We start from the raw sequence: 13987 nt of genomic DNA on the forward strand, positions 1-13987 counted from the left end.
AATGTTAATAAAATCTGACATTTAAGTTAATTTAGTTTGTACTCATAAACAATACAGTATACTAGAAGTTAGCTAATTGGGTTTCTGGTGACAGGCCCTGGGCTTCTAGATGCTGGGTGCTGCCCTGCAAGTATTTGCTTGTGTGCAAAACTTACCAACATATATTATTTGTATATTTTGATATGTTGGTCACTTTAAAATAATTCTTTTTAAAGTTCTTTTTTACTGGACTGCAACAGATTTTAAGAAAGGGCTTCATCATATGGGGTAATTTCCCATGCATTCTTACATCACTTGTTTGTTGAATGCATGGGCAGGCCAGTGGCATGCTTCATCACTTGAACTACCCAAATCTGGTTCATTGATTTGAAAGGCCTGAATTATTTATTTAACACATGTAATATGTAAATGTATTAACATCATGTTTTATGCTTTGTTTACATTCATTATTTCAATGTGAAACATCATCACAGGCAATTTTGTTTCTCCAATCTCCTGGGGTCGATTCCCTTGCCAGGCAGCCAGTAGGTGACCTTACATCTCTTTGTATTGTGGGAGGAGACCGGAGCTCATGACAAGGGGAGAACATGTAAACTCCACACAAAAAGGACCCTGGCTGCCTGGCAAGGGAATCGACCCCAGGGCAAATAAGCAGCAGACAAATAAAGACATAAACAAATAAAGACAAATAAAAATGATGTGACAAAGATATTTATTCAAGCAACTCAATTTACTGTGACAGTGCACAACCAAACTTGCTAACTTCACTGGTGATTTTTCAGTTAGTAGATCACTCTGAATAAACATTACAACTCTAAAAGACAACAATGTTTATTCCATTCTAATCAAAGGAAAATAATTATATAGCATCACATCTTTGCTTTACTGCATTTGCAGTATATATGCAGTAATGTAGGCTACAATAAACACACGTTTTCAATTATGATTTATGTTGGATTCTTGTGTATTCTGTCATTACTGAATCTACAGTGATAATGGAATTAGATTACTTTGGTAAATGTGTATGGAATTGTTATTAATTGGCTTACTAATATATTTGTATTTTGTGTTTACGTTTAATTTTTACACACCTACAAGTGCTATTTAGAATATGTGTGGTTTGCCATTGTGTAAGGAAATTTCATTGTAATTTCAGTGGCATTTGTAATTTTTATCAGTGGCATTAGTAATTAAGGACTTGTATGGATCTGCATTTACAGTCTGGCCCAGGGTGGTTTCTCATACAGACCCTGCCTCACCAGGTCCAATGCCTCTAGTGCAGTGCCCCAACTCAAAGAGATGCCCCAGGAAGCGTGACCGTAGTTGTGCACCAGCAGCACCTGGCGATCCTGAATTATTAGCCACTCTCTTTCCAGACGGATGATCCTCCTGCCAGGCCTTAGACCCACACACTCTTCCAGGACCACACTGCTCCTCAGTGCTGGTACCATATCACTGCAGCGCTTAAGGATGCCCTCACTATCTTGCTTATCCACCTCAAGACTCCAGTCGTTGATCTGCTGCGTCGCCCCCAGAGTCACAGAGTCAATGCCTGGGTAGATGTAGGTATTTCCATCGTTGTCTCGGAAAAAGTTCTTCAGCCATGGAGCGCTAACTTTAAGTATCTGGCCTCGCACTGGATAGACCTGTTCATCCCCCACTAAGAAACGGGAGCCTAGGCCTGAGCAGTTCACCATGACATCATAGGTCTGGGCAAGCTGCTGAAGGTCTGTCACCTCCTGTTGTTGGATTTGTCCACCAGCTTTTAGAAATCTTTTTAGAGAACAGATCAAAATCTGGTGTAATCACTACACCACAGACAAAATCAAAAGGATAAATAAAGGAGCAACCAACACTTTAAAAACTTTGAGGCAACAGATGGATTTCTCTTTCCTGTTTTAGCATAACTGTGCCCCTGTGCACAAAGCAGGGTTCATTAAATCATGGTTTTGCAAATTTGTTACCTCAACCCTGTTGAACACCTTTGGGATGAACTGTAATGTCAAATACAAGCCATATCATTAAAAGCCTCTCCAGGAGAGCAGAAGCCATTGTAAAATGGGATGTCCAACAAGATCATAGTCAGGTGTCCACATACTTCTGGTCATATAGTGTGTGTGTGTATGTGTATTATATGCTTTCAAATTGTGGAAGCAGTTTAGGGAAGGCTTTCTCCTGTTTCAGCATGATTGTGACACTATGCACAGAGCAAAGTCAAACTCTAAAGTTCTTTATGGTGCCCTAACCTCATATCATCCCAAAGATGGTCATTCGGACCGACGGGCAGTCAGTCAGAAAAAAATCCACTTCAGTATTTACTTTTTAATAACAACAACACTGAAAAACTTTTGGACAAAGCAACTAGCATATTTTGTCACAAAAAGCCAAATCAGGTATGCGAACCGGAATGATCCACTGTGGCAACCCCTAATACAGGAGCGGCCAAAATGAAAGAATAATAATAAAACTGATGTTACATAATTGATTTTAGATAAAAGTACTTGCACACAGATGTGTTTATATACATGAATGAAATTTACAGAGAATGTAAAGTTCAAAATGGACAGAGAAAAGTGTAAAAAAACAGCTTTAAAGACATGAGGATAAAATACTTACCTTTGCTTTAGCCATGGCAGGTATGTGAGGGATTCACACTTAATAGTAGTTATAGCTTGACCAAACTTATGATTTGGGAATTGCTTCATTTCACTATCTGTCATGGTGCGTAATCCAAACAAAGAATCAGACCAGTAGGGTTTTTTGTTACTAGGGACCTCCTTAAATAATTGGTATCTGAAAGAAAACAAAACTTGTAAATACAGTATTTAACACACAGCATAAAATAACTGATCTGTGATGACAGAACAATTCCACAGTACCCTGAACTTAGCAACACTCCTGCTTCTGAAGCCTGTGGTGATTGAACAATGCCTAGCAGGTGATCAAACGTGCCTTTAAACCAACGCCGCTGATGTTCCACAGGGATATCTGGATATCAGAGGGACAGTAATCTATCACAGCATTTTGGAATGCTAGTTTCAATTTTAAAATATAAACGTATCTTTTTTTTTAATTTAAAACCTGATTTAACTCAAGGCTTCCTACCTGGATTCTGTTGGGGCAGAAGAATTCCAGCAGCTAGGTCACTGGTAGTGTCTGGAGAGAAGTTCTTAGCCAATATGGTGACGGAGCAGTAAGGGAGAGCCTCAGCTATACACACTGCTGAAGACATGCCAACCACACCTGCACCTATGACGACAGCTTTCAGCCCCTTCATGTTGAAATTCTGATTGCCAAAAAGATACAATATGTAGGTAATTCAAATATGTAAATGTGGTAAAGTAAGTAAGCAATACCTTATAAAAAAACCGTTATGACTTATAATTTACCATTCCAATTTTAATTTGTATTATTTATTAAGTATATTAATTTTATTGAATATACAGCTCCAAATCAGAAAAGGTTGGGGCAGTATGGAAGATAACAGTTTAAATGGATTATAATTGAATTTTGCAGACAGTATACATTTACATTTTCAGCATTTAGCAGACACTTTTATTCAAAGCGACTTACAGTACCATGACAGTATATTGTCTAAGCAATTGAGGGTTAAGAGCCTTGCTTAAGGGCCCAACAGTGACAACCTGGCAGTGGTGTGGCTTGAACCAGCAACCTTCTGATTACTAGTCCAGTACCTTAACCGCTAGGCTACAACTGCCCAAGATATTTAATGTTTTGTTTGGTCAACTTAATTTCATATGTTAATATATCTCAGTTCCTGCATTTTAGGCCTGCAACACATTCTACAAATTGGGACTGTAAAGCATTTACCACTTTGTTATGTTGCCATTCCTTCTCAGAAGCACACAAAATGTTTTGGCACAGATGATAACATGTCTTAAGGTATGCAACAGAATGAGGTCATCACATTTTTCATTTCAAAATTTTCAACACATTCTTTATAGGGACAGGTCAGGACTCCGCGGGCAGGTCAGTCCAGTACCCATACAATCTTCTTCTACAGCCGTGCATTTGTAATGTGTGCAACGTTTGGCTTTGTCTTGTTAAAAAATGCATATTATATTATTTTTAATAAGCTAATAAAGAGTGGGGCAATTTTTGAGTCCAGAACAGCTTTAATCATATGAATAATATCACACAAGTTCTACATGGTATATAGTGCTGAATAATGTTGACCTGTTCGTAAAAAATAAAAAGCATTTTTACAAAGGCTTAACAGTATTGAAATTTGATGATTGCAGAGAAATGTAAGCACTATATTATATCCATTGACCGAGGAAAATGGTCTCAATCCATTGCCGGGCTTCAGCCATTCCCCTTCCTCTCAGTTAGGGTTGCATCTATAAAAAATATAACGGGTCTTACACCATCATAGGAACATTATCAAAATGTTTTATTTAGGCTGTTTAACATATATTATTTTCATTCTTTATAATAATAAATCAGAACCATATTTTAGGCAAAACAACATAAAGAACATCATGTAAAAAATTTTCTCAATAGTGCAAACAACATTTTTACATAATCCATTTTCACACTGACATGCAGCCTGGGTTCTGGACTGCGTTGCCTAAGCCGGATTCGAACCTACGATGGAAAAACATGCACGATGCACTCTGCCCACTGAGCTACTCAAACAGCTGAGTAATAAACAGGTTGTTATGCTGATATGCCTGCGCACACACGGCGTTATTAACACTAAAAGTGAACACTACTTAAAATAATAACCAAACGCGTTCTAATTCCCACGGTAGCGGCAGTTTCCTTCTGTTTCATACATATCGGCCTGTCTCAGTCTAATCTGCAGCATTTCTCTCCCATTGATAAGGTACAGAACAAAGCGCGTCCCGTCTCAGTTCAATACAGAACACGACGTTTAGTTTCCAAATAAGGAACGATTCCGTATTTTACGGGACGGTTGGCAGCCCACTCTAAATAGTGTGCCTGTGTATTCATTAAGACTGGTTACCTTGTCTGTAAAATTACTCTGACTTATTCTGGAACAGCTTGGTAGGGTGAGCGTTGTAGGAAAATCAAAACTAGCAATAGAACTTCAATACGCACTTACGAACGGTTGCGTTGTAAAGACTCCCTGCCGTTAGAGGGCACCAGTGTCAGCTACGTATGGTACAATTTCAAGTCTCGTGATAGTTCCACAGTTCTGGCTGTCTGTGTACGGTAAGGTCCTGAAAGCTTTATATAACAGGTTACTGTAGTGTCTCGGCCGGGTGCTAAAATAAATGTACACAAATAATAGAAAGAGGTATCAAACTCTCCGCCTGCTTAAACATGTTTTTTTAGGTGTGTCAGTTTAAAGAAAAGGCTCCACAGTTTCTTTTTCTGTTAGTATCGCCCTAGCGCGCATTCAAGGGCTGCGTTCTAAACCACTCAATACGCACTAAATAGTAAGCAAAAACAATGACAACATTATTGGTAGTATCCCTTATTAAGAAATACAGTATGCGGTTTGGAACGAAACCATGTTTACGAGATGGGAAATCCATCCACCCGTCAGCTTTACATAGAAATAATTGAGATGCTTACCTAGATATGTGTTAAAGCAAATAGTATAATGGCTGCTTTAGAACGCTTTTAGAATGCACGTTAATGTGACTTAAAAGTTTTAATTAAACAAAGATATGACTAAAGTCTCCCATAAACCGTCTTCTGATTTTTCTTTGGACTTCCAGGACATGCTCATTATAGGCATTAAGTGCTTACCCTGCAGATCAGAGTGCAAAGTGCACTTGGGCAAAGGGTCACTTGTATAAAAACCATCATATTACTAAATAATTGGTATTTAGAAAATGAATCTTCCATGTTATCATTTATGCAATGTAAAGCATGTGCAGTTTTAGCTCCTGAATGCATGTTTTTAATGTGATAAGGACAAATGATAACCAGCCAGTGTCTCATGATAATCTTGCTTTAACCAAATTGTTTTAATAATTCTGTTAAAATGTGTTCTTAATTTTTTTACCTTAACAACCAGCGTTTCTTTAAAATAATGGAGACTTCTGCTGACATTAAGAAAATCCAAATTATGTCTGTCTATCTATCTATCTATCTATCTATCTATCTATCTATCTATCTATCTATCTATCTATATTCATTACATTAACTTGTTATATTGGAGGTAATAAACTTATATTTTGCCATCTTTTTTATTCTTAGGTTTGACCCAGGGTACAGGTATAATACTATAATATACATATTGGAAAATGTATGTTATGGTATTCTTTGAATTTGAAATTGAAAGACTTTAATAAATTAGATTTTTTTCAAGGTTTTCTTAAAATACTGCATACACATACAACAGCTTATAATGTTAAATAATTAGGTTGTGTAGAAAGTTTTGTCATGCCATTTATCTTTTTTTTGGCAAAGCCATCTTATTCCTTGTTAGTGATTTTGATTTACTGAATCTAATGGCTTCTCTGCCTGCAAAAATGAGCTAGTTTGATTTTGTTCATTACAAAGTACATAAAAGAAGGATCTCTCACCAAGGTCTGAAAGAAAACCCAAACTCTAACCTATTGCAGAGGGGAGATTTACCTGGCTGGTCAGGCATAATCCAACAGGTCATGAATTAGAAGCTGCTGAAACATGAAACATTTCTACAACATGGGCTTCAGATGCTGTTGCATAAGACAGAAGTTCTGGCATCAGTACCAGCTCAAGTAGTTTGTTCCTGATTGCAAAAACATAAAGAAGGTCCTGGGTTCAATCCCCAGGTGGGGCGGTCCAGGTCCTTTCTGTGTGGAGTTTGCATGTTCTCCCTGTGTCCGTGTGGGTTTACTCCGGGTGCTCCGGTTTCCTCCCACAGTCCAAAGACATGCAAGTGAGGTGAATTGGAGACACTAAATTGTCCATGACTGTGTTCGATATAACCTTGAGAACTGAAAGACCTTGTGTAATGAGTAACTACCTGTTCTGTCATGAATGTAACCAAAGTGTAAAACGTGACATTAAAATCCTAATAAACAAACAAACAAACATAAACATAAAAAGACAGACAGATTAGCTACTATTTACAAGGACAAAGAAAAGTAGCAGTTAGAGTACATAATAATCACAAAACGAGAAAATATAAGGCTATTTCAGTTGCAGAAAATTTAAATCCAAGACTGCTCCAACATACTTGTCCCTTACAAGTGTATGTAAACTTTGACTTTAACTGTTACTGATTGTAACAAGCAAACATGTGTCTCATATGTCACTTCAATTAGATTGCTGTGCTGAGAATGGTAATTACTTAAATATTTATGGTCGGTAGTTGTTCTATAATGGCTGCTTTCCACTGTTTGCATAACATTTTCATTGCATGCAGACAAACACTCAATAGTTTTACAGTGATTGTATTAATATCTGTGTTGTATGAACCTATATTTCTTAAGCATCTGGTTAACTAGCACCTTATCATATCTTATATTATGAAAAATCTCATTTCTGTTCCTGTTTTTCTGTTGTGAACTTGTAGGCTTGTTGCTCAAAAAGCAGAATGTGTGAGCAATCCCAAATTCATCCTCAAAACCTTTTAAACTTTTTTTCAAAAACCCACAAGAATACAATCCTCAGTAAATTTGACTCATTAAGAAAAAGAGAAATACTGTGCGACATAACACTTATCGTGGAAGATGTGCACTTCAAAGCACATAAGGCTCTGTTGGCTGTGAGCAGTGAATATTTCACCTTACTGTTTACTGATGAGGACCAGCTTGGCCAGAGTATCTACAGGCTGGATGGCATGGCTGCAAAGGCTTTTGCATCTGTACTGGAATTTATCTACAGTGGCAACATATCAGTAGAGGCGAGCAGCACAGAGCAGCTGTTGGACGTGGCCCGTTCTCTAGAGATAAACGAATTGGTCAAAGCTCATGCAGACTTTCAAGTCAGCCGTTCTGTCACAGCACTGAGTGAAGGCTCGATGGTGGGAGATAATAACACTAGCACAGCTGCAACTCCTTCCAAGCGCAAAAGAGGACGGCCAAGAAAATATGTAAACACGATTGTATTGCCAGACTCAGGTCGGCTGCCTCAGGACTCAGTTGAAAAAGAAAACTCCAATGCTGAACCTGCAATACCTACAGATGATACATCTGTTGCTTTCCCTGAAACCACTGAACTTCAGAATTCCCTTCCCAGAGACTCTGATGATTCTGACTATGACCCAGAAAAGAACAAACCTCGGCATGGCAAACGGGAAATAAGGCAGCCAGTAAAACTGAAAAGCTATAGGCTGGGAGATGAGATTAGTGAGTTGAGAGTGCTGGCAAAGAAAAACAGAAGGAGAAAATACTCACTAACAGAGCCACACTGTGACGACTGTGGCAAAGTGTTTAAAAACCATTTGTTTTTAAAAATACATCAACGAACGCATACAGGTAAATCTATAGACAGAGCTCAGTGGTATCAGTTATTGTTGTATAGTAGATGGCACGGTTATATAAATTGTCATCTTTGTGCAGGGGAAAAACCATTCAGTTGCCATGTTTGTGGGAAATGCTTCACCCAGAAACACACACTTTTGGCTCATGAGCGCATACACACTGGAGAGAAGCCATTTGTCTGCAACATTTGCTCCAAAGCTTTGTCTACAAAGCACTCTCTGCAGGAACACATGAACCTTCATGCAGGTACAGCAAGTTGAGTGAATATTAAAATCCCCTTTTCCTTTTGGTGTGACTGTGTAAACCAACTGGCTATTTTTTATGGTTTTGTAGAAACTAAATCTTTTAGCTGTGACCAATGTGAGAAAACCTTTAGCCAGAAAAGGCAGCTAAGAAGCCATTACAGGGTTCATACAGGAAAAGCATTACCCGAATGCACACATTGTCAGCACAAGTTTTTGGACGCAGCACAACTGAAGAAGCATCTAAGAACACACACAGGTAACAGTGACAAGAGCACCTGCATATGCTTTATTAAATCTGCTTTATTTAAATCAGGCATAGTTTCAGTTACAGTCACATGTTACAGTGTATCACAAAAGTGAGTACACCCCTCACATTTCTGCAGATATTTAGGTATATCTTTTCATGGGACAACACTGACAAAATGACACTTTGACACAATGAAAAGTAGTCTGTGTGCAGCTTATATAACAGTGTAAATTTATTCTTCCCTCAAAATAACTCAATATACAGCCATTAATGTCTAAACCACCGGCAACAAAAGTGAGTACACCCCTAAGAGACTACACCCCTAAATGTCCAAACTGAGCACTGCTTGTCATTTTCCCTCCAAAATGTCATGTGATTTGTTAGTGTTACTAGGTCTCAGGTGTGCATAGGGAGCAGGTGTGTTCAATTTAGTAGTACAGCTCTCACACTCTCTCATACTGGTCACTGAAAGTTCCAACATGGCACCTCATGGCAAAGAACTCTCTGAGGATCTTAAAAGACAAATTGTCGCGCTACATGAAGATGGCCAAGGCTACAAGAAGATTGCCAACACCCTGAAACTGAGCTGCAGCACAGTGGCCAAGATCATCCAGCGTTTTAAAAGAGCAGGGTCCACTCAGAACAGACCTCGCGTCGGTCGTCCAAAGAAGCTGAGTGCACGTGCTCAGCGTCACATCCAACTGCTGTCTTTGAAAGCTAGGCGCAGGAGTGCTGTCAGCATTGCTGCAGAGATTGAAAAGGTGGGGGGTCAGCCTGTCAGTGCTCAGACCATACGCCGCACACTACATCAAATTGGTCTGCATGGCTGTCACCCCAGAAGGAAGCCTCTTCTGAAGTCTCTACACAAGAAAGCCCGCAAACAGTTTGCTGAAGACATGTCAACAAAGGACATGGATTACTGGAACCATGTCCTATGGTCTGATGAGACCAAGATTAATTTGTTTGGTTCAGATGGTCTCAAGCATGTGTGGCAGCAATCAGGTGAGGAGTACAAAGATAAGTGTGTCATGCCTACAGTCAAGCATGGTGGTGGGAATGCCATGGTCTGGGGCTGCATGAGTGCAGCAGGTGTTGGGGAGTTACATTTCATTGAGGGACGCATGAACTCCAATATGTACTGTGAAATACTGAAGCAGAGCATGATCCCCTCCCTCCGGAAACTGGGTCGCAGGGCAGTGTTCCAGCATGATAATTACCCCAAACACACCTCTAAGACGACCACTGCTTTATTGAAGAGGCTGAGGGTAAAGGTGATGGACTGGCCAAGCATGTCTCCAGACCTAAACCCAATAGAACATCTTTGGGACATCCTCAAGCGGAAGGTGGAGGAGCGCAAAGTCTCGAATATCCGCCAGCTCCGTGATGTCGTCATGGAGGAGTGGAAAAGCATTCCAGTGGCAACCTGTGAAGCTCTGGTAAACTCCATGCCCAGGAGAGTTAAGGCAGTTCTGGGAAATAATGGTGGCCACACAAAATATTGACACTTCAGGAACTTTCACTAAGGGGTGTACTCACTTTTGTTGCCGGTGGTTTAGACATTAATGGCTGTATATTGAGTTATTTTGAGGGAAGAATAAATTTACACTGTTATATAAGCTGCACACAGACTACTTTTCATTGTGTCAAAGTGTCATTTTGTCAGTGTTGTCCCATGAAAAGATATACTTAAATATCTGCAGAAATGTGAGGGGTGTACTCACTTTTGTGATACACTGTATATTTACATGAGCTTTTTTGATGTAGGGGAGAAGCCCTTCACCTGTGAGATTTGTGGAAAGTGTTTTGCCGCCAAGAGCACCTTGCAGACACACATCAGAATACACAGGTAGATGAAGTTCACTACATTATGTCATGAGTAGTAATTTTATGCCTTTTTACAGGGTATAAATAATTTTTTACATAATAATCATGATTCATAGTCCATGTTAGAAATACCATTTCCTGAAAAGTTAAAAAGACTATGGGATTTGTTAATTCTTTAAAATATTTACTTAGCTGACAAAAGTAGAAAGAAAAGATTTCACTGATCGACTTCATTGCAGTTTGCGTTGTAAACACATTTAGAATTTAATGCCTGCAACACATTCCAAAAGTTGTGACCGAGGCAAAATGAGTGTGACAACTTAATAGAATATTGAAGTTGCCGTGTTTTAAAACATTCCACAATAAGCAGGTGAACTGGTAACAAGTGAGGGAATCACGATTGGGTATAAAAAAATGCAACCTGAAACCCTATTACACAAAGAGAAAGCAAGACATCAATTCTACACAGAAACACCATTAAGTTCTCTGGGCCCGAGCTCATCTCAGACTGAAAGACAGTGGAAATGTGTTTGTGGTCAGATGTGAGTCTATGGTTCAGCTTGTGTTCTGGAAACAAAATGACATTGAGTTCTCCATGAAAGACAAAAAGAACCATCCAGATGGTAAAAGCCAACAACTGTCAGGGTATATGGGTGCATCAGTGCCCACAGCATGGGTGTCTGGCATATGTGTAAAGGTAACATTGATGTAAAGGTGTATATTTCAATTTCAGAGAGACATCTGCTATTAAGTGATGTCCCAGGCCTTATTCTGTACATAAAGAACAGTGTAACTTTATTAATACAGAGCGTGTGAGCTTAACTGGCCTGCCTGCTGTCCAGATCTGTCTGTATGGTGCATTAGGAAGAGGAGAATCATACAACGGTGACCACGGACTGTTCAGCAGCTGAAGTCTTGTATCAAGCAAGAATTAAGAAAAATTTAAAATACAATGAAGTTAATCAGTGAAAACATTGGAAACCTTTTCTTTCTACTTTTGCTTTGATTTTTCAGTACAGCTAACACCCTCTTAATCTCTTTGAAAATGCCATTAAAAACTCTAATTTTAGCATGATTACTCTATTTAAAAACCAGTTTTGACTTGTGTATTGGATCAGTCCTGCTGGTAGGTTTTGGTTTTGATGAGATTTTTGCAGTGCACAGGTTTTACTGACAGCACTTGACAGCAGGTACAGTGTGGTTGGGTTTGAATGCTTCACTTTTTTCATCGAAATATACTTCTGTTCATTGTGGTTAAATACCTCAACCTCTCCTCTAGAAGGCATTTTACCAATTTAAATAACAAGCTTTATGTGTGCTTTACTGTACCAGTTTTGCAACAGCCTCTCAGCTCATGGCAGTGTATAGGTCACAATTTATGGCAAACCTGTTGCTTGTTCTTGGTTAACATCTTAATTTACAGGGCTCTTTTTACCCATCAACAAGTTTCTGGCATAACACTGGGTAAAGCTTTGACCATTCTACTTAGATTATATTTTAATTACAGTGGTAATGCAGTGGTTACGGTACTGAACTAGTAAGCTGACCAGTAAGAAAAATAATGAACGGACACAAACAAGAACTTAATATCATTGACCTTTCTACAAATCACTTATGTCAGTGACTTCAATTAGGAAAAAGCATTTTACTTTGTATTTAACAATAAGCTATCTATTTTGTGGCATTAAAAACTTATTCTACTTATTAAGTGTAAGTGAAATAAAATAGGGACTCAAATAGAGAGACTCAAATAGTGCCTAGAATAGTTTGATTTAGCATTTATTGTACACCCATTCCAACTGCACCCTATTTTTAATCTGTTTTTGTTTAGAGGAGAAAAGCCGTATATGTGCAACATCTGCAACAAGTCCTTTTCTGATCCCAGTGCCAGACGACGCCATGTTGCCTCTCACACAGGAAAAAAGCCTTTCACCTGCTCTGTGTGCAATCTATCTTTTGCTCGACAGGACAATCTAAAAGCTCACATGAAAATTCACAACAAGGAGCAGCCAAGAGAGGAAAATACCCAATCAACCTCAGATGAGAGCACAACAGGAGCTGAGAAAATGCACAACATCCTGCAGCCACAACAATACCAGCTACCCACTCACACCGAGCAGGAGATCCAACTGGTCGTCACCAGTGAGGTGGACAGTATAAACCTGATGCCAGTTCAAAAGCCAGGCATTAACATCCTCACCACAGAGGGTAACCCTGAAGAGTTGGCATCACCAGGACATGCCCATTCAGGCCTCACACTCTTTACTCAGCCCTCAAGCCAGGTCCAAAACCTAGCACTGGTCACTCAAGATGGACTAGACCCCAGTGCCCACATCCAAACCATGACTGTGGTCGAAGGACAGGTGAGCAGCGAGCGCTCAGAGCAAATGCATGTCATCACGCTGACAAAAGAGGCCATGGAGCAGCTCCAAGTTCAGCCTGGAACACCACACAAGGTGCAAATAAGCCCACGACCCTTTCAGCAGCTTCAGGTGATCCAGCAGAGCATCCCTCAGCTTTCTGCAACACAGGAGCCACCTAAAAAGCACAACCAGAGTCACTCTGGTGCCATTCACATCAGCAACCAAGCTGGCCAGCCAATATCCATCAGCCAGACCAGCGAGCAGATCCCCAGTACTCAGATTCAAGGACAGACTTTTCAGATCCAAGCAGGTACAGTCTCGTACCTTTATACCACCAACATGGCACCACAGAACTAAATAAAGAGGAATCCGGTTTACAGTGTTGATGCTCTTTGCAACCTGAAGGGTTTCATTTGTTTAGTATTTTCGGTAAACACTTTATCCTGAAAATATTTATACACAAGACAGTGTAGACATCTTGGACAAAATTGCATCTGAGGCAGAATTTTGCTTCAAAATTATCCAAAATATGTCAAATGATGCAAATTAAATAAACTTGCATAAAGGGAACTGAAGTAAATAGTCCAAACAAACAAAAAAGGAAGTTATGTTCAATTTGTGCAGAATGTTTATAAGGTTTCCAATATCTTTGTTTTTCATTGAGCTTAATTTCCAAACCTGTTAAAAAAAACGAAGACAGTTAAATATATGTAATTTAGTCTAGTGTGCATTAAATCACATAGATCACATAGTTTAAATAATTCTTTAGGTTCATACTGTTTACCCTGTGTTACATTTATGAACTTACAGACACTAGCACAAAGCCTATGGTTGGACATTTAAATGTCTCACTACATGTTCCTGGAATTAAACCCGCAGAGTTCAGAAAGCTGCTTG

The 13987-nt window shown here is 39.3% G+C and overlaps 2 protein-coding genes across 6 annotated transcripts in view; one reads left to right on the plus strand and one right to left on the minus strand.

Annotated features, from left to right (window-relative positions):
• Positions 1–695: 695 nt before the first annotated feature.
• The window catches only part of ddo (D-aspartate oxidase), a 29473-nt gene continuing 16181 nt past the window's right edge, over positions 696–13987 (minus strand). Inside the window, exons 1-6 of one of the 5 annotated variants that reach the window (XM_063007831.1) lie at positions 5566–5624; positions 5090–5252; positions 3106–3286; positions 2880–2988; positions 2617–2793; positions 696–1773 (exon numbers count right to left, since the gene is read on the minus strand). In XM_063007831.1, coding sequence (XP_062863901.1) covers positions 1215–1773; positions 2617–2793; positions 2880–2988; positions 3106–3277 — 1017 coding nt within the window. In that variant the 5' untranslated portion in view covers positions 3278–3286; positions 5090–5252; positions 5566–5624 and the 3' untranslated portion in view covers positions 696–1214. Of the gene's footprint in view, positions 1774–2616; positions 2794–2879; positions 2989–3105; positions 3287–4294; positions 4362–4990; positions 5253–5565; positions 5625–13987 lie in introns of those variants that run through there. The other 4 variants (XM_063007829.1, XM_063007832.1, XM_063007830.1 and 1 more) reach the window with 4 other exon arrangements.
• Positions 7523–13470, plus strand: zbtb24 (zinc finger and BTB domain containing 24). The gene is made up of 6 exons (XM_063007970.1): positions 7523–8089; positions 8153–8405; positions 8490–8657; positions 8745–8912; positions 10668–10749; positions 12559–13470. Exons 1-6 carry the CDS (start codon positions 7523–7525, stop codon positions 13445–13447), a joined length of 2127 nt encoding a protein of 708 aa, XP_062864040.1. The 3' UTR covers positions 13448–13470.

Source organism: Trichomycterus rosablanca, chromosome 13 (genome assembly GCF_030014385.1).
Source record: "Trichomycterus rosablanca isolate fTriRos1 chromosome 13, fTriRos1.hap1, whole genome shotgun sequence".
Classification (NCBI taxonomy): Eukaryota; Metazoa; Chordata; class Actinopteri; order Siluriformes; family Trichomycteridae; genus Trichomycterus; species Trichomycterus rosablanca.

What these genes read in the sequence shown, in the direction of transcription:
- zbtb24 (XM_063007970.1), top strand. Translation starts at nt 7,523, where the DNA reads ATGTGTGAGCAATCCCAAATTCATCCTCAAAACCTTTTAAACTTTTTT. An exon ending in TTGAAAAAGAAAACTCCAAT is followed by an intron (nt 8,090 to 8,152) that starts GCTGAACCTGCA and finishes ACTGAACTTCAG; the next exon opens with AATTCCCTTCCCAGAGACTC. An exon ending in ACACATGAACCTTCATGCAG is followed by an intron (nt 8,658 to 8,744) that starts GTACAGCAAGTT and finishes ATGGTTTTGTAG; the next exon opens with AAACTAAATCTTTTAGCTGT.